Raw genomic sequence first — 20,265 nt, 5'->3', positions numbered from 1 at the left:
AGCTAGAGTTTGTTTGTAAAGGCAAATATCTTTTTCCATTCATCAATCAGTGGAATCCATCCCATTGTTTCTTTTATCTCTCAGGGCAAGTCTTATCTACCAGCAGACCCACAGCTCGTTTGTAAAGACAAATCCCTTATTCCTCTCAACATCATCCCAAGATGAAAAACTGTAGTGTTGCCATTAACTTCAGCTGGAAATGAGAGAGGTTTCCCATCCACTGCAATAACAAGGATCTGAAGCAGCTACTCTAAGGGAGAGGGAAGCAAAAAGCCAGAATGAATTTGAATCATAATTTGGAAATGCTTTTTGAAAATGTTATTAATTGGCTGTTTGCATCTCTTGGTGTCTGAATGCTTTAAACTTAATGATTTAGGAAAACAGGTTTTATATGTTTTTTATGTTTTTTTTAAGTACATCTGAAAACTGTAGTGTAGTTATACATACATATATATGTAATGTTCATGCCATTTAAGATCCTGCTTCAAAAGAGCATCTACAGTCTTCTGCTTTTAGATATGTCAACTCCACTGCAGAAGCTGCTCACTTTTGTATAAGTGATTTCTTCAAGGAATTGAGATGATTAAGAAAAGAATGCATAATTCAATCTCAAGTCTAGTACACTGTGACTCTAAAATTATTTTTCTTCCCTGGGAAATCACATGCTGTTTTGCTTATGATTGCTGTGCACCGACCAGACTTGAAAGCATCTATTTCTTTAACATGTTCTAAGATACAGCAAATTCCAAACAGTGGGAGCTGAATTTGATTCCTAGAAATGTTGTTCTTGCTTGACATATGTTTATTATTCCAAAAAGTCACATTTCCTGGTATTACAAATGTTTAATTTTTGTCTTGAACATGTCCACATTTTCTTTCATTTCTGCTTAGTATGTATAGGAGAGATCCTGAAAATTTAGTTATGTGAGTTTGTAATTTGATTCACTTCCAAATAGGTCATTTCTCTAACTGTCATTACAAATACACCCTGTAGTGAAGTGCTTTTAGTTTGCATGATTATAAAATAGTATTTTATTTTAAAAGTGAATAGAACAGAGAGAAGTAGCCATCAAATATCTCCTGGTGTTTCACCAGTCACATTGACCATTATTTCTAGAAGGAAATGGCCAGATCTGCAATTTCCCACAGTTTTACTTATTAGAAAACTGGTAGCAATTGATGGATAGTATAACATTCCAGCATGTTGCAGAGATGGTGCAAAATAGGGTTTATTTGCAGGAGGGATCCAGCTGAGGCTGTGGCTGGCCCTTGAACTCAGCATGCACAGATGGGATGTGTGGCATGTACAGTGGGGTGGTAGGCTATGTGGCACAAACACACCTGAAATGTGCAGGTGAGAAGGGAGATGACACTTAGCTGCTGTTACAGGAGAAGCATGAATATACTCAGATTTTGTGTAATTTGGGATTTTGTTTGCAAACCTGAGACATATACAAAAAGTGTCCAGAGATGCACAGATTGCATGAGGCAGCAGATGTGTGCCTGGAAAATCTGCTACCTTTGGAACTTGGTGTCATCTCAGTGTTTTATCTAAATATTCTTGTGACTTTCCTGTGACTATTCATGTGTTTGCTATTTTTGCTTTTCTCCTGTGTTCCTTCCACAGAATGGAGATGGGATGCTCTAAAAACAGAAGTGAGATTAGCTGGGAAAGGTAGCATCTCAGAGCAGTGAATATGCTTGGAGAAAGCAGCTCAGAAAAGTTGAGGCTCTCTAATCAAGACTGTGCTCTGAGGCTGAGGCTCCCTGCATGGGCTTGTAGGCATTGTTAGGTAGGATGAATTTCCCGCCAGTTGTCTTGCATTCAGGTCCATCTTCCCATGGCATTTTCCTTTCAAATGCCTTCACAGTCCTGATTATTGGCTGTCAGCTGGGGGAGGTGTAGGTGGAAGGAGAGAAGCTTCTGAGATCTGACACCCTGCTGCTGTTGGGGCTGTCAGCAGTGACACTGAAGCAGTCAAAATACCTGAGCACTGCTTTTTATGAGCTGCACCTTCCAGCATGACTTGAAACAAAGAAAGTCGTGCTACCAGCTGCTTTCATTTCTGTTGCTGTGGATTTGAAGCTTTATTTTCTTCTCCCAAAAGATGAACTGTTAGACCTTGGCCAGTAGGTGACAAGTGTCAAGAGCTTTAAGCAGGTAAACAAAGTAGTAAGGCTGAACAGGACAGCTTGGCAAAGCCAGAAGGCTTAGATGTTTTGGAAATGAGAATGAAGGAGCCTGAAAACATTCCTATTAAAGCAAGATCAGAATGGGGAGGGAGTTTTCTAGACTGAAAGGATGGGCATTGCACTTGTGACCACATGCTTCTGGGGCCAATCACCTGAGTTAAAGAAAAGGAGGTTACAGGAGGGCAGAAGCAGTGCTGGTGGGCTGTGGGGGTGATTCATGTGGCCCCAGGCCAGTGCTGAATCCACTGAGCCAGCACTGCACTCCACAGCAGGTAGCTCCAGACTCTCCCAAAACAAAGAAGCATCTTCACATCTGCTTATTGAGATTTTTTTCTAAGCCCCAATCTACAAATTGCAAATGTCTCCAGCAAGAAATAAAAATCAGTCCAAGAGAAATAATTAGTGCAGTTAATTAGACAGGGAGTTTTGAAATATACCTTTAAACTAATTTTTTTTTAATGTTGCGGCTATATGAAAGTTGTTCTTGGTTCCTGTGTTGTCTTACTGCTGTTTTAACTCTGGTAGCAGGAAATTGTAGAGCACCAAAAGGAAAACCCAAATAAACCTGTTTCACAAGGTGGCTGCTTCTCATTTCTGCTGGAATCACTTTCTTAGTTAGTTCTGGATTAATTTGGCCTTTGAAAAGGGGGAAGTGAAGAAAAGCATAAAAGTGTACTAACCACTAGCCACTACCAGAGTGATCTGGTGCTTTTGCAGGGCTGGGAGAAAAGCCCATGTGGTGGTGCCTGTTCAGGGTGGCTGTGTCAGGAGTGTGAGGAGGCTGAGCCATTCCCATCTGAGCTTCTGCTCTGAGCTCATGCTGCTGGGGAGCAGGAACCACTGAAGAGTGTCCCCAGTATTGACATAATTGACCCCAAATCTGGAACAGGAGATTAGATAGACGCTTTTCCATCCGCAATTACACTGATTCATTTAAGCTTCCTGCAACCCATGTCCATGACCCTGTAGTCACCCTGTAATGTGGAAATTAACCTGAAGTCTAAACCCTAATATCCTCCAACAGTGTTTCCTGGAGTTCTGCCACACTCTTCTACAGATCCTGCCAGACTCTTCCATGCCTAATCTGATATTTATAAAGATGTTTCAAATATCCACCTAAGGTTTTTTTTCATTTTGGCCTGATTCTAGTTTTATCACAAAACATTTCTACCTTCCTCATGAAATCAGCCCATCTTCTGATTACCTGTATATGCCTTTTGAAAGTTTTATAAGTTCAAATATGGAATCAATTTCTCTGGCCCTACAGAGAAGGGCAGAGCAGTTTTTCTCTAGCAGTAAGATCTGTGCTTGATACAGAGTCTATTGCAAATTTGGCACACATTAGAATGTTTATGAACTTGACCCTCACCCAGACAATGATCCTTTGAGAGATGGAAAAATTATTCAGCATCTTGGGATTATTTGTTACTCTCACAGTCCATCACCCTTTCAGATTGGATTTGTCACTTATCCAAGTGCCCTGAAGCAATATGTTTTGTCTGTAATATGAGTCCTAGTGAAGGTCCTATTTGTTTATTATTTTCTGTGATCCCATCAACATTTTTATCATGGGCTTTGCTTTTCCTTGGGTTTACTTTGCTAGTAAATGATTGAATAGTACACCTACTGTGTACATATATGTTACTGGTATTCACTATTTTAAGATGCTTTTTCATCAGTCCTCCTAAAAGCAAGTATTTTTGTTTGCTTAACTTACCAAGTCTGTGCTGAAGAGTTTTTGCTACATAATTATTCGTATCACAATTTTGATGTTTTACTTGCAACTGGCAGAGTTGCACTGGAACACTTGGGCTTGTTCAACTACTGATTCAAATGAACCTTTGCATCTCAGAAGTGCTCTTGTGATGATGTGCTGGGAGAGGTACTCTGTGCTGGTGCCATCAGCTGCTCTCTGTGGCTATGCCCTGTCCTGGCCAAGGGAGGAATGCAGTGCTAGACCCTGGCTGTGGGTGATGCTGATGGGGTCTGTGGCTCATGGGAGTCCCAGGGGTCTGCAGGGCAATGGGAAAGGGGAACCATTTCAATACAAGCCCCTAAGTCCTGAGGCAGACTCTGGACTAAAATCTCTTTGCCTGTTGCTTTTGGAGGTGCTTTAACCCAAGCCTACATATGCAGTATATTCCTAAGTTATATGCTGTGTGGGAATTAATTTGGAGTATCTCTTGCCTTTTCTTAGGGTATTCATCCTGAAAGCTGCTTGGAAAACATTTGCCTGGAAGATAACATAGTTAAATTTTAAACAGTCTAATCTAAGCCAGTGGTTAGGTGAAGTGTGTGCAGAAGTGTTAGGAGCACTGAGCCACAGCTATGAGAAGGACAGAACAGGATCTCCTGATGGTGCTAACCTGAGACCCTAATGAAAATATGTCTTTGCACGTCTTCGTATCACAGCAGTGAGCAAAACAAATGTTTTCTGTTTTATTCTAAAATCACTTATTAGTATCTTTTCAGTGTGCCAGTAAAGCTGTCTCTTCAAGTGATTCTTCCTTCTGACAGAAATGGAAATTGTGTTTTATGGGAGCTTTTCATTCACTTTAAGCATCTCATTTGAATAAAGACATTCCCATTGAGCACCCTTGAAAGTGTTCATGCGATGGGTACTCTAGTCTTCCATTTGAAATATGACAGCCAGATTTAAATTGCCTACTTAGAAGCTACAAATGATAATTAAGGAGAAAACATCTAACTTTTTGAGCTTTACATCTATCTTTCTTTGGAAAAGGCCTCTGCTAATGTTAGCACATTTCTGTACCAGTGTGTACTATCCTTCTATTTTTTTGTCATCCATTTGTGGTAAATCTTGCTTCAGAATTCAGTGTAAAACATTCTGGCTGAAGGATTATAAATGTCTGTGATGGCTGGGAGACTGAGAACTGCTGATAAATAGAAATTCTTTCAACTAAGTAGTTGCTTGCAGTGCTGACTTTCAGGCAACTATGGTGGGCTCTGCTCCCAGACTTCTTGGGAGGTTGGAGATAGGAAGGAATAAAGTCACAGAGTTAGCTAAACTCCTTAAGGTTTGTGTTTCATTCTGGATGTCTTCATCTTACAGAAGATGCCCCTTCTGCAAAACCAGACTGTGGCCTCATAAACCTCCTGTGCATAGACAGGAGCAAAAGCAAGCCAGCAGGATTTGTGCACTGGCTTCAGGTGTAACCTGTGCCAAAATGTAAATGCCCCAGTTACCAGGCAGAGCTCCTGGGAAGGTGAGAGGTGCTGCTTAAACTTTGCATGACCCATTCCAGCTTAATGAAGGGATAGATCTCCACCATGGAACTTAGAACAAAACTTGGTGCTTTTGAGCAGCAGATTTTGCACAAGCAGGAGTTGCAGGGGCGACTGGATGGAGTTCAGAAGACCACAAGCTGTGTCACAGTGGTCCCTTTTGGATCTGCAATAGGCTGCTGTGTGAAAGCTGCATTAGTTTAGTCCCTTTTCTTGCCAAACTGTGACTGCCTCATCTAGCACTAGAGCTCTGGAGTTAACAGCTGAACTGATGAGGAAAATTTTCAATAATACATCAGTTAAGCTGGAGATTTTCACCAATATCCCTGTTATATAAACTGGCTCTTTAGGATGGGCACTGAGGGCTCAGTCATGGCTTTAATTATTTTCCACAACTGTTTCAAACTCTGATCTCAGCAGTGCTTTTTATACCTTATTTTGACCTCTTAATGAGCAATTTGCCTAACCAGGACTTCTATGTTTTAACTACTGCTAGTGGAAAGGGGAAATTCTGTGAATGAGGAAAATAATGTTGCATCCTGCTGGGTAAAATTCAGGAAATCCTTCAGGTTACAAATATCTCTGATTGTGACAGCTTCACAAAGTATCTTCATATTTAATGTGACTTACTTAATGATGCAAACTAAAACATTAAGATATGTATTTTAACTAGGACATAGGCCTTTTTTCTCAGTTGTGATTTTTACATTCTGGTAATTTATAGGGCTATCTAGAAAGTCGCAGCTCAGTTTTTCAAAATCTTGTACCTTTTTTTCCCCAGATGGAAAGCCAGTTAAAAGATTTTATGCCATTGTGATATGACTGCAAGGACTTTGTGAGCTATTTAAAGTATGGCCCCAACACTTCCCTGGCAGTAAAGGCATCAGAGACCTTGGTCAGGTCTCTGTACTGAAACAAGTCTGGAAGCAACCTGAACATGGAGCTTGCAAAGCCAAACTGAGTACTGATCAATGAGCTGTTGGTTTAGTTAGAGCTGGTTGCTCTTAAATTGCCTTCTGGCCTGGGGAAAAGGTGATCCAGGTCTGCAGAATAAGTACTTTTCTTTTCAGCTTTGAATGAACATAGTTTGTAATGGGAAAGAATATTTCACTTTTTTAACTGGCTCTAGTGATTAGAGAGTGCATCCCATAGTTCAGAGCCCTGATGTGATTTTTGCTTGCTTGTGCATGGCTACAGACTACTGAAGTAATTGAAAATTGTAAATCAGTGTTCTCCAATGTCCACAAGTGTTCAAGGACCACACTGACTCTGAAATTCTGTCTTCAGACAAAGACAACAGTAGAATGGGAAAAAATGGACTTTTTTTACTTGGACAGCTGTGGTCTGCAGTAACAACTGTCCATGATTACAATGTACAATGTAACTCCTGTTGTCAGAGTTTGATGGAATTATAGCTGGTTTGATTAAGACAGATAAAAAATTAAAGATGACTTTGTGACTCCTCTAGCTGTGACAGCCTCCTCCTGACCCCAGTCACAGTCTTCAAAACCCACTTTGTAGAAATCTTCAAGATTGATAAAGAATGGTCATTACTGCCAGTTTGCCCTTTTGGAACTGTGGATAAAGACAAGTGCACTTTTCTCACAAGTGAGGGACCAGAGATGCTTCCAGTCACCCTTTGTTCCTGTGTGAGATCTATAGGAAACCACCAGAAAGCTGATAAAACCACACCTTCAGCTTCTCTTTGAGGCTGACCCTCAAATGCATGTGGTCCTCATCACAATGGTGTTATTGAAACAAGAGACCACCCACCACCCCCTCAGCTCCATGGCTGGTCTGAATGGCTTGGTTTCTGGGTCAAACCGATTTGTAAACAGCCAAGGAGGAGTAGCCCAAGGGTGGCAAAGTCCCTGTTCCTTCCTGCTGCTGGTGTGTTGGGCTGTCAGCAGGGACTCGGTGCTTGAGGAGGTCAGAGGAGGAGGATTTGTAAAACCATGGAGTCTCCAGTTAATTGCAAGGAGAATTGTTAACCAAGGACAAGCTGGTGGGTCCAGGCAGTATTTTTGTGATGGGGCAGCAGCTCTGCAGACAAGATGACTTGTCCAGCTGTTGAGGTCTTCTCAGTTGTTGCTGTCATCAGTGTTCTGCTTCTGCTCTGTAGTTTTTAATCCCTTAAAACTGGAAACAAACACATCCTTGAGTGCTGAACTGGGGCCATAGAGGAGGCTTATCTTGCTCCACAGCTCTTCAGACTGGTCAGGTCTTGTCTTCTTGTCCATGTACAAACATTGCAAGAACACAGAGCTCATGGACACACAGCTGGACGGGGAAGGAACGTGGTAGCAACTTGTGGAGACAGTGTCTACTGCAGATAAGGGAGAACACTTTCTTAAGACTTTGTTGATTGTAGAGCTTTTCTTTTAGCACTCAAAAATTGGATTTTTCATGAATTTGGATGGTCCAGTTGATCTAGACTGGCTGATTTTTCTTCTCAGAGGGTATATTTTATGATTTACACTGTTTTAGTGCCAGAAAAAGTCTTCATTAATTCTTTAGGCCAAATTTGTTCTTAAAGTGGAAGTTGATTTTGGATTTGTTAATATATGCAGCTTTTTCACTATTTGAATTTTTAATATATATTAATGAATAGTCTCTGCCAGTATTGTGCAGTGATGGTGTTTTATCTGTGCCTGCCACAAAGGCTTTTCCTGAAAGTCAGACTTTAGGCAACTTCCCTTGCAAACTTATTTTTGCACATTTTCATGCTGTCAGTATGGAAGCAATCAAAGCAGCCACCCTTTGGCTTTGCTTTATTTGGCATTTGATCCCATCCCCTGGATGGCACATGGTGACCCAGCTGGGGAACAATCAAACACATGCCCTTCCCCTTTTCCCTTCTCCCAAATGTATATTTGCTATGCAGGGGCCCTGAACATTTCCCCAGTACTATAAAGGAATGGGTGGGATTCATGGGATGTCTTTGGTTTCCTCTCACACCTGGATTCTACGTTAATTTATTTACCAGGAGAGAAATGCAATATTTTTCATCCAGTAGATTCTGGAGATGATGTGCATCCAACCCCAGGCAGCACAGCCCCACTCAGTGCCTGTCCTCTCTGGATTCACACCTCCTGGGCTATTCAAGGTGTGAAGGTGCTGGCAATTTGTCTGCAGGTCCATCAGCAAACCCACAAGTCTGCTTGGCTCCTGCCTGGTGCACTGCCCAGCCTGTGCTGGAGCCCAGCAGCTCCCTGAGGGAAGGACTTGTCATATCCTTCCAAATGTACATACTGTGACTGGGAGTTTCATTGGAGTCATCCCATAAAACTCTACAGAGAACTTAATTTGATTGCTTTAAGTACACTAGGACAATATATTTGAGAAAATTATAGTTAAATACAAAGTAATATTGAAATACAGCACAAAGGAGTAAATGTTTCTGCATCTTCTGTAATTGCTCTTGTATTTGTAATGGTCTGGGGGCTGAAATTGCTGGTTTCAGGGTCTGTAGATCTGGATGAAAACGTATGTGAACATTTTCACATACACAGTATGTGTATGTCACAGGGTGCTTGTCACAGGTGAAGCATTTGTGCTTTCAGGTGGTTCTGGCTGAACACCAGGTGATGCCCAAGAATTTGGAATACTTTTACATGGAGTTCATACCCCATTTGGTGGTGGAAGGGAAGGTGAACTGGAGGCGGTGGTGGAGCAGCAGCAGAATGTGTTGGGCTGCAGGAACAGTGGATCAGCCATCCCATATTGCTCTATCCAGAAATACTGCCCAGGGATTTGATATATCCACTTCTCAGAAATTGTCTTATTATATTCAATGACTTTTTTAGGTCTTTTCTTTATGGTTTCTACTGCTCGTGTTTGATCTGTAGCTGTTCAGATTTCTGTAGATCTTTCTCCAAATGGAAGCTTTTGTTTGGTTCTGTCAGGAGCTTCTTAGTTTGGAAGCTGTTTCCTGTGTCTGTCCAGAAGAGAGGGCAGCAGGAGGGACATGAAAGCTATGGGTTCAGCCAGGATTCTCATGATGGAACCAGGTAACATTGGGTAGTTATTTATGTGGTGATGTAAATGTATGCAGTGGCATTTCCAGGTCCTATAATTTACCTTGTTCCATGAACATGATGACTTTTATTACAAATAATTAAGAGTTACCTTCCTTCAGAGATAGTAGCAAAGTTTCCCGGAGACTAGAAAGTAGTTTGTCCCAAGAAACTAGCTCAGTGAAAGGAAATTGCAGTATACTGCCACCGGTCTGTACCACAAAGAATATAAGTGCCCAATGTGGTAAGGTATCTGGGCTGTAAAGACTGGTGGAGTATGTCTTTGAGCACTGTGCTCTGCTTGCAAAACATGTGTTCCCGAGAAGAGCTGTGAAATTATCTTGGGAGATAAATCTGGGTCTTGGATAAAGGCTTGGAAGTGGGGTTGGGATCACCCACTCAGCTTTCTAAGCACTCACAGCAGCATGTGTTCTATAAAAGAGATTTTTTTGTTGGCTTTTTGGTACTACGATGGAGTAGTAGGGTTTGCATTCCTGCTACGTGCACAGTCTGGGGAGGTTCATTCCCACGGCTGCCACGAGTCTGGATGTTTCTTCCTCCAGGAGTGTTGTGCAGGCTGTTTCCCAAGAACTTTGTGCACACAGTCACTGGGAGTGGGTCCTGCAGGGGGGATCTCCAGTCAGGGGTCTGGCACTGGTGCCTTCTCCCCACCACCAGGGTTGTCCCTGTTCCAAAGCCTTCAGACCCGGTCCTAAAAAGAGTTGTGTAGCTTCTCTTCCTGGAGGCCTGAGCACCTTGGGGGGGGTCTCAGACTCACTGTCTGAACAGGAGGAATGAAATGAGGGGGAGAGGGATGGAGCAGATGGACCCATGTGGTGCCCAGCTCTGGGTGAGCTTCATCCTGGTGAACCTGCTCTGAGCTGTCTGCACTGGGGGAATTGCCCCTGTCCCAGTGCAGCACACAGTGTGGTGTGCTGGGACAGCAGCTGTGCCTGGCAGCTTGTCCCGATAAACCAGTACTGCAGGAAAATAATACTGGTCAAACATCTGCAGCACACCTATGTGCTAGTGAGGGCTGGGAACATGGCAAGCTAACAAATTGAAGGTATTAAGAGGGAAATATTTTACATTATTTTGACTGGACATAAACCAGAAAAGAGTGCAGGTTGCTACAGCTTTTCTGGTTAGCTTCCCAGAGGCACCTTCTGGGGTTTTCTTTAGTCATGCTGCTCTGGACATGGATTTGAATGGTATAAGTCACTAAAATCAGCTGTGACAAAGGGGAGATCTTTAGGATGTTCAGATGCCCAGGATAGGAGCTAGGAATAAATATTTCCAAGATGATATATGTATTTGTGTGAAATTACTGGTAGTGTTGAATAATTCTAGAGTGATGTGGGCTTTGGAATTCATTTTTTTTGGTAATAAATGAAGAGATTTTACTGAGCGGACCTAAGTTCAAAGTGAAATATTTTCAAATACTCTTTGATCACCCAACTCTATCCTTTCTTCCTCTAGAAAGAAAAGAAACTAAAGACCAGGCTTGGATTGCTGAGTCAGATGGTGAATTTTAATTTTGCTTTCTGTCTCCAGAGAAAAAGGAACCAATTTTGTAGGGGCAGGTATGTGGTGGAAAGGAATGTGCTCCTGCTCTGTACAGGAGGAGGATTCTGAAGGTACCTTTGAGTGTTGGGGAGTCTGGAAGGGTGTTGTATTTTGGGGCAGCTGGTAGAGTGAGATATGGGAAACTGCTGAGATAATTAGGAAGGATGGATAAGCATCTTAGTTTTGAAAGGCTGTGGTATGTGCAGGCAGCACTGAGATGTGCATCATGGCAGATGGGCAATGAATAGGTAAGGGATGGGAATACCTGAGTAGTTTGGGGTGAGGAACAGTCTTGTCATTGTTACCAAAAGAGTTGAAACCTCTGATTTTACCAGAATAGCACAGGTCCAAAAGGGCCAGGGAGCAGTCACCTCCATGGTAGCTGCCATCCTGCCAGGGGGCAAACCCCATCTCATCCCCACAGTTGTCCAGGGCTTGAATAACATCTCAGCTATTTGACTCTGAAGGGCTGGAGAGAAACTCAGCCTTAATGGCTCCAAGGTGTTCAAATGTGGTATTAACAGGCTGTCTGCCTAAGACTAAATTCAGCAGCTCCTGGATGCCTGGGTGCAAAGATTCAGATCCTATGAGAATTCCTGGGTAATGGTTTTGATGCTGCAGGGTCCCCTCATTCAGAAGTTTGTCCTTGCAAAGCAGATCTGGGGGGAGGAGGAGGATGACAAAACTGCAGAGCTCACTCCATCCATCCTTCTGAGGACTGGAAGGAGGCCTGTTCCTTCCTGTGTGAGCAGCCTTGCAGATAACCAGGATTTAACACCAAACATCCAGGAATGCCCAGCACTGGGGATGTGCTCTTTACAGTGAGAAGAACAGGCTGGGGAGAGTATTGGAAGAGTCGGTGGACCCCAGTTTCCTTAAAGAAAAGACTTCTCATTTGCAGACAGATTTCTGCTTTGACCTGACTATTAGAGATGATTTTCAAAGTGTTTTTCTTAATGTAGGTAATATCTCTAGAGAAGTTTTACAGGAATGATGAGCTCTGTTTTGTGAGGAAAGGCTCCCATTTATTTGTATTCTTCCACTAAACCTACAAAAAAAATCCATATTTGGTGCCTCAACAAGGTAGGGGACTAGCTGGCTGGAGGTACCAGTGTCAAAGCACGCCAGCACAGTCCTCTGAAATGAGGGAACTCCAGTGTTTTCAGGGATAACTAAAAGAGATGTCTTCACTCTGTATCCCAGAGAAAGGAAGATGTAAACACTTGTCGCATTTTTGTGCCTCAACAGAGCAGTTTGACTTGCTGAGGGGCTCTGTGCAGGTCAGCATTTCACTACTGTATTTTGAAATTTCATTTTCCCCTCACTTTGGAGATTATCAGCCAAGATAAACATTTCCCAAGAAACCCCTCCACAAGCACTACTGCATGAACTCATTTCTAGCAATGTATTTCTCTCAGGGATTTGCAGACAGAAAAGACAATTGACAGTTTGACTACCAGAAACAAACTGGGGGGAAATACAACCCAATGAAAAGATAATGGATCTCAGGGTTTTTGCAAGCATGTGTGTGGGTGTCGCAGATTTTGTTCCAGCATGTTGTAGACAGGTTGGAGGGTGGATTACAAGATGCTATTTTCAGAAAATAGGACAACCTGCCAAACAGAGCGCTTTATTTTGCCTGTTTTTCACTAGATCCTAGTAAAGGAAATACTAACCCCCATTGAGAATTTTTGGAGGCACAACTTTATCTGTTATTTATTAATCCACACACTGTTCAAAGCCCAAGAGAGGAAATCTATGCTGTTTCATCAATAACATTTGAGCACATTCTTGTGTTAATTGTGTGTCCTGTTGGCTTCAAGTCTAAGCCCTGTGTGCATTGTTGAAGGGGGTGAATTAAATAAGATTAGATCACTCACCCTTCTGCTTGGGCTCTTCTATGTCTGCTGGTGAAGTGAGACAGGTCTTTGGGGCAGTGGGCTTTGACCATTTTCATGCTCAAGGATCATCAGGGGAACTGAGCTAATCAAAAAAATGGTGGGCTATGATTAAAAGAAAGCTGTGGCTTGAATATTGTTCTGAGGCAGTTGAGGAAGAAAAAGCAACTTCACATTCACATGGAGAGAGCAAAACTTTTGCTCCCTCATGTACATGTCATAGCTGTAGCTTTGTTCAATGTGTCTGGCTTCATGTATTGTTTTCAGAGCAAGGGTAATTAACATCTGAAAATGTAACTGCTCTTCACTATTGTGGAACAAAGTAAAAATCCCCTTTTTCACTGTAAAACATTCTTGCCCTCTTTTGATCTTGTCAAGCTAGACAATACAGCTGTCTTGTCATCATATTTCCCACGGCAATGGAAAGTTTGCCAAGTTGTGGAAAAAACCTCAGAAGCCCTTAATTACTGTGACTTCATCAGTGAAACTTGACTTCCTTTGGTGGACTTACTTCAGACTGAAGTGAATTTGAGGGAATTTGGGTATGGATGCCTTGGCCATGGCAGTTGCTGTTAACAAAGGGGATGGTGGTGGCAAAGATGGGCAGCAAGGATGACCTTACTGCAGTTCTGCTGAGTGTGGGATGCAAGGTCACATTCCAAAGTCAGGTTCCCATTCCAAATTATTTCTGAATTAATAGCAATACTCAGTGCAGTACAGGGTAAAAAAAACCCTGGAGGAACTTACAGGGGGAAAGGTTTCCTTAATTAAGTAAATTAATTATTGTTGTGTTCCTTATTTGCATTGCCCATCAGTCAGTGAAAATCCTTCCTGTTAATACAGCCTAACAAATGTTAATGAAGTGCAAAGAGTGTGACTGCAAAGGGTCACTCTTGGGGCTTCTGATTTTGTTTAGCAAATGGAGAGTCAAAGGTTGAATGGACAGGTGGTGCTGGAAATTGGAAAAGCAGCAGAAGGAAGACACTGGCCAAGGGTGACTTGAAGGAGAAGGTGGGGTGTAAACAAAGAGAGATAGAAGATGTAAGTAAGAGACAGAACAGGTAGAATTACATCAAATGTGGGAGGTGAAGGCAATTAATGTTTTGTGAGTCATCACCAAACCATCCTGCCCCCAGAAAGGCTGACTCAGCAATGTCAGTGGGAAAAAGAAAAATCAGTTTTCTCTTGGAGATGGCATTCCAGATCAAAAAGGCTTCGATTAGTGAAACTGGATTTTCTGTCTGCCTTAAAGAAACTTTTCAGATGTATCATGTAAAGTCAGCATCTACCCTAACCACCACGGGGCTTGGCTCCCTCACTTCTCTCCCCTGTCACAGCTTCTCTTCCCAGGTCTGAATCATGGTCTATTTTGGGGCCCTTTGCACAAAAGAGATCTTGGTTGTTTTGACAGAGGTGAGGTAGCCACAAGAGGCACCAATTACTGCACATCCTCTTCGACACGTAGGAAATCTAAAAAGAAAAGCAAGTGAATAAAAATAACTTGTTGGAAGAAGGTTTCTGTGATCTTGTATCCCTGACAGGTACCTGGCCCCAAAAGCACTGCTGGGAAGGTACAAGTGTGGTGCTAATACATGAATATTTTTTTCTGGCTTATGATTCAGAACTAAGGTGCAGTCAGGAAGACAGAGAATAGAAAAGGAAAATGGTCTCAGATGCTCTACCATATTTTGTAAAGTCTGGTGGTTATTGATGATGAGACTGGGCTGAGATAGTGGACAGCCACATCAATACACAGCTGTACAGAAGAAAGCAGAGAAAGCTTCCTTTTTAGACCATGCAAATCATGCATTTCAAATCTTTCCATTGTCATGGTAATGGTTAAAACAATACCACTTTCTCTCCAGACTGCAAAATTGGCATGACAGGCACTAGGAAATCTTACTTCTCCTTTTATCCCCCAATTTTAGAAAAGAACAATAAGCCCTGATGAAAAGTGTGTGTGCAGTGATGCCAGGAAGCAGTGAAGTCAGGGAACCGACCATCAGCATTAGGATCTCTCTCGTGTTCAGATTTCATCAGGCTTTGCTGGCTTTATGCAGGAAAGGTGATTCAGCCACTGCTCATCTCTGCAATTTGGGGAGACTTGGTTTGTGTTTTCGTCCCACCACCACTACAATGACAGGGAATAAAATCTCTGAGGCAAATAACTGGCGTTATTCATCAACCACTGATGAAAAGGTCCTGCCTACGTTTGGGTACATTTAATCAGGACCATCAAAAGCAAAAAGTCATCCAATCCTCCAATGTCCATTAATCTGTCTTCTGTGATTTCTGCTGTGGGTACTTTGTTTTCCTCTGGGGGATTAACTTTTTATTTAGCCAAATGTAGTTATGGCTACTGCTGCCATTGGCTCACTGTTGCACGCATTAATTGCCCTTGAGAAGAGGAATGTCTCCCAGAAGGCCTAATCCTTTCCTCAGCACCAGATCATCAGTTCTTTAATTGCTGCTGGCTTTGTCCCCTCCACTCACCCTATGCAGGGCAGAACAATGGTATTCCTCATAGGGCTCCATGTCCCCACTGATGTGAATGCAACAGGACCTGCCAAAATGGCCCCTCCATGTATCCTCTTTCATTTTCTGAATCAGAAATTTAAATTATTACAGAAAAAAAGGCTCTCACAGGAGCTTCCAGACAGAGCTATAAATATATTAGCTCAGTCGCTGATAAACAGTGTGTGAGTATAAGTATAAAGTTAGGGCTCAGGTTGCTTAAACCAGGGCATGCAGACTTTTTCTTTGATCCAAGTTGTGCATTTCTGCTGCAGCTTGATTTTAAAAGCCTTTAATGTAGAAGCGCTATGTGGCTTGCAGCCCTGTGGGCTAACAGCCACAGGTAGCTCTACACTAGACAATTTTATGCAAGGAATTTGTGAACGTCCAAACATGGGTGTCCCATGGGCTTAGTACTGAGGATAAGACCTGTTTTCTGCTGCCTGGATTGTAAGAATTCGAGAATCAAAGTGTTTCTCATGTTATCCTTTTTCAGTTGTTGCCATGGCAAAACCCCGGAGAGGATGGGGAGGGTTGTACCAAACCACTGGAACATAAACTTTTCTCTGGGATTGATTAAAAGATGTGTTCATGTGCTCAGTCTCACCTTGACACTCAGGGTTCTGAGGAGCGCAGCCCACAGCTGCCAATTATTCACATGGATCAATGTGCATCAGGAATGAGACAGAGCAAATGCATTCATCTTTATTCAGAAAACAGCTTCCATTTTCTGTACTTCACCTGCTGCTCTGCGGGATGTTTTCCAGGTTGCATCAAGTGAATTTTGAGGCTCCCACTTGTGAAGGCAAGCGCCGGGAAACGCTGGCCTTGATAGGAGACTTCTCCTCTTCGGCAGAATTCTTCGTCACCATCGCGGTCTTCGCCTTCCTCTACTCGCTGGCTGCCACCGTGGTTTATATCTTCTTCCAGAACAAGTACCGTGAAAACAACAGAGGGCCTTTAATTGTAAGTGTTTGCAGCTTTTGCAGCATTTTCAGGAGTAGGTCTTCACCTCTTTCTTTTTCGATTGTTGAGGTGTTGGCATGATCCTGGAGATCCAGGTGTCCTACTGCCCAAAGCATCTCTGCATTCACCTGCTTTTTTATCTTAATGGTGATTTAATATTTTAACACCAAAGGTAATAGAGGCTGTATGCCGGAGGAGTTTAGTCCTAAATTTGTGAATTTGTGAAATTCTGTGCTTCTCTCCCACTGCCCACAGTGATGATGATCACACAAATAATGAACACGTAGCTGTGTTGTAGCAGGACTGGGTTCTCAGCCCTATGTCTGTGATGGCAGAGCTTCATTGGTGGGGAAAAAAGGGAAGAGGAGATCTTAGGCATTGTCCTAGCAGACAGATGAAAACAAGCCCCTGATCAAAGCCTAGCGAGGAAGATTGCTTATTGCTAATTACTGCAGGGTTAAGCCAAATTATTTTGCTTTGGAGATTTATGTGGCTGTTTTCCTAGCATGACACTGAGCTCCTAGCATGTTTGTGTTTCCACACTGGTTTATGGGCCTTCCAGTTATCGTTTGCACCCATCAAGCTGTGGCTGTTTGTGCCTTTATTTTTCTTTTTATTGATTCCTGAAGGCTTGTGACAAAAAGCAAGTGCTGCTGTGCATATATTTTCTCATAAACTGAGACTGTAAAGTCTGTGAGAGCTGTTTTGGTCCAGGTGTCTGTTGCCTGTCAGTGCATTGTGGTCCATGGCTCACTCCATGGTCTTGCTGGGCTTCCAAGCACTGGGTGCTGACCCTCACCTGTAGAGCTGCAGCACAGTCTCCCTTCCATGGACAGCCCACTCCCTCATGACTGCAAGGAGAAGGTTACTAAGGGAGAGAAAATACTTCTCTGAAGTCTTGGTGTGAAGGTGGGGGGAGTTTATCAAGGACCCATGTAAGGAAAAAGTTATCTGGATTTCAGAAAATTCTAAAGTTTATGACTGACAGAAACCAGATTTTTTTCTTCAAATTTTGCTGAGTCTTAAGTAGCTAAAAGCCACCAGTAAAGAGTATCAGAAATACGTAAGAGGAAAAAAAAATCACCAGTGCAGAAAAGATGGCTCTATTAAGGGAAGTAACTACAATAACAGCCAGCAAAAGATTAAGCTGTAGGAAGGTAAATTTAACATCTTGGGGGTTTGAGGGAAAGATTTTCCTGCTCTAGGGAGATATGAACTGTTTTTTTGAGTTTGCATAATTCAAAACCTATGAAGTTTTACCAAAAAAGTTCTCCTTCCATATCAAAGGAAATTAATCCTCTTCATTTGGGGGTTCTTGGGTCTCATGGTTTGACACTGGCCAAATGTCAGGCACCCACGAGAGTCATTTGCTTATCATCTTCTGCTACAGTAGGGCAGAGGACAGGGGGAAAAAAAGAATTGACAAAGGGTTCATGAGCTGAGATAAGGACTGGGAGAAAAACACTCTAAGGGCAAAATGGGTTCAAATTTAAAGATATAAAGTACATTTATTATTAACAGAGTCAGAGGAGGATAATAACTAAAATAAGAAGTTAAATAAGCCCTTAAAACATCTTTTTTTTTCCTGCAACCCCTCTCTCCTTCCCACTGGCAGCACAGGGAGACAGGGGTGGGAACTTTAGTGAGTTTGTCACTGGAGATCTTTCTCTCTTTTCTCAAGGAGAGGAGTCTTTTTTTTCTGCTATGCTGTAGGGTCCCTCCCATGGGCAAACAGTTTTCCCAAAATTCATCCATGGGGTGCACTCGCCAAAGGATAGCTGCTCTAGTTTGGGAGCATGGTGAAGAAATGTAAGGAAATCATCACAGAGGAGACAAAGAACGGGCAAAATATATGGGTCCCTGCAGAAAGAGTAAATAAAGTGTCTTGCTTCTTCTTGATATCAAGTAAAATCTCATTTCAAACTGTCTCATCAAAGGATTTGTTACAGAATTCTTCCATCCTAATTTTCATGCGGAAAATAATTCTTGCTTTAGATCAACTACATTATCCTCTGTATCAATAGAAAAAGGAAAGAAAAACAATCGTACTAATATGTCATGTTATGATGTGGCCACTTGCCTTTTTGTCCAGGACTCTCCTGAAGCAGCTGCTGTGGTGGTGTCTGTCACAGGATGCATGGTACAATTCTCTACAGCATTAACATCACATTGACTTAATTTGTTCTGTGTAATGGATTGTAATTGAATCTACAGGTTAAATATAACCACTGTCTGTTACCAAGGCCTCTGTTTGCAATTTACCAGTATTTAAACCAGGGCTATATGACCTTATTTTTTCAGAATATAAAGATGCTTTGGAGTTTGTTCTACAGCAAAAGCAGCTCCTGCTGGTGAGTGGTTCTGGGAATGGCTAAGGGTTATGGTCAGGTTATGCCTGACAGGAAGAGAGTCCCATCTTCCCCAGCCAAATACTCCTGCAATTTCTGTGCATTGCAAGCTCTGTTGTATTTGGTATTTTTAGAAAAAAAACAAAAACCTTTTTACATCCTTGCTGGTGTCCCTGGACACTGTCCAGTGCAATGATTGCAGGACCACAGCCTGGCTGAGAACAGGTGTGAGTCCCTCTGTGCAGTGGAGGATAGGGAAAATGCAGAGCCCAAGCCAGAGAACAAGCAGGCAGCTGTAGCCAGGAGGAATTCAGTGGTCAAGGAAAAAGAAAACTTGGAGTGAAAATCAGCTTCTTGGGGCTGCAGTGCTCACCTCAGGGATGTCACGTGCTCTGTGAAGGAGGCAGGCAATGTATCCTCCAGCTCCAGGCAGATGCTGCTCTGAACAGACATGCATCAGATCAGATGTGTGAGTATGTCTCATCCCTGAGATTGCTCCTTCCAAAGAAAAGTGCTGCAGAAATCTGTGGTGCAGCACGTGTTGGTGCAGGAGGCAGGACAGCCCTTGTTCTGTTTCATCACCAGGCAGGATCATTGCATTGGGCACCTTACCCAGACCACCAGCTTTTTCTCTCTTAGTGAGGAGTTTGAAGATGATAGTTTGATCCATACTTTCTTCTGCTGCAATGCCTGATGGCAATTTCATAGTTAAAACCATTCCTCTTTTAAGCCCTGTACTTCATCTTGGCTTCATATTTTCTCAGTCTGGGATGACATCTGCCTTTAAGCAGCACCCTCTCAGAGCTGCCTTTTCTTCTGACAAATTTTCAGGATTTGAAAAATGAGTATGACAGGAGAAGTCGAGAGAGGAAAAACCTCCTTTCACTTGAAATTTTATAATATTTTTTCAAAAAGCCCCTGCACAGGCAGTCAGAACACCATCAATGCATTACCAAATTGCAGAAGCCTGACTGGGTGCTGAAGATATGATTATAAGGAATTTAATGACCATTAGGTAACAAGAAACTGGCAGGGAAAATTTCAGTCACAAATGTTTCAAGTTTACTTTGTTTATACAGATACAGGGAAATGAAATGCATCTCAGTGAAACATCACTTTAACTGTGGAAAAATATTTTAGCGTTCAGTGTGGAATGAGGCATGATAGCAAGGAAATATTTCCAGTGGGAGAAGCAGTTAACTCCTTCCCTGTCTGTTTGGATGGCAGTGGTGTGTTTATTAACTATGCAGTAAACCATTTCTGTTGCCTGTCAGGTTTTGGGGATAGAAGTTTTGCTTTTGGTCACACAGGGCTCTGGTTGTGTTGCTTACCCATTCTCACAGGGCTGGCAGCAGTGAATCCTTGCATTATGCACCTTCTGCTTCCCGTGTTGGCTCCCTGAGGGATCATCTGAGGGGGTTCATACAGAGAGATGAACCTAAGACAGGACCTTGGATTCCCAGTTTCTGAAGGAACAAAGAGCAGGTTACCAGGGATTCAGTACCTCATAGAAACATG

At 42.5% G+C, this 20,265-nt stretch overlaps 1 protein-coding gene across 1 annotated transcript in view; it reads left to right on the top strand.

Moving 5' to 3' along the window:
- The window catches only part of SYNPR (synaptoporin), a 103,378-nt gene that overhangs the window by 76,241 nt on the left and 6,872 nt on the right, over window positions 1–20,265 (top strand). The window contains exon 5 of the mRNA XM_062500767.1: window positions 16,201–16,399. Coding sequence (XP_062356751.1) covers window positions 16,201–16,399 — 199 coding nt within the window. The remainder of the gene's footprint in view (window positions 1–16,200; window positions 16,400–20,265) is intronic.

This window comes from Cinclus cinclus, chromosome 12, assembly GCF_963662255.1.
Source record: "Cinclus cinclus chromosome 12, bCinCin1.1, whole genome shotgun sequence".
In the NCBI taxonomy this organism is placed as follows: Eukaryota; Metazoa; Chordata; class Aves; order Passeriformes; family Cinclidae; genus Cinclus; species Cinclus cinclus.
This window is presented reverse-complemented; position numbering and strand designations above follow the sequence as displayed.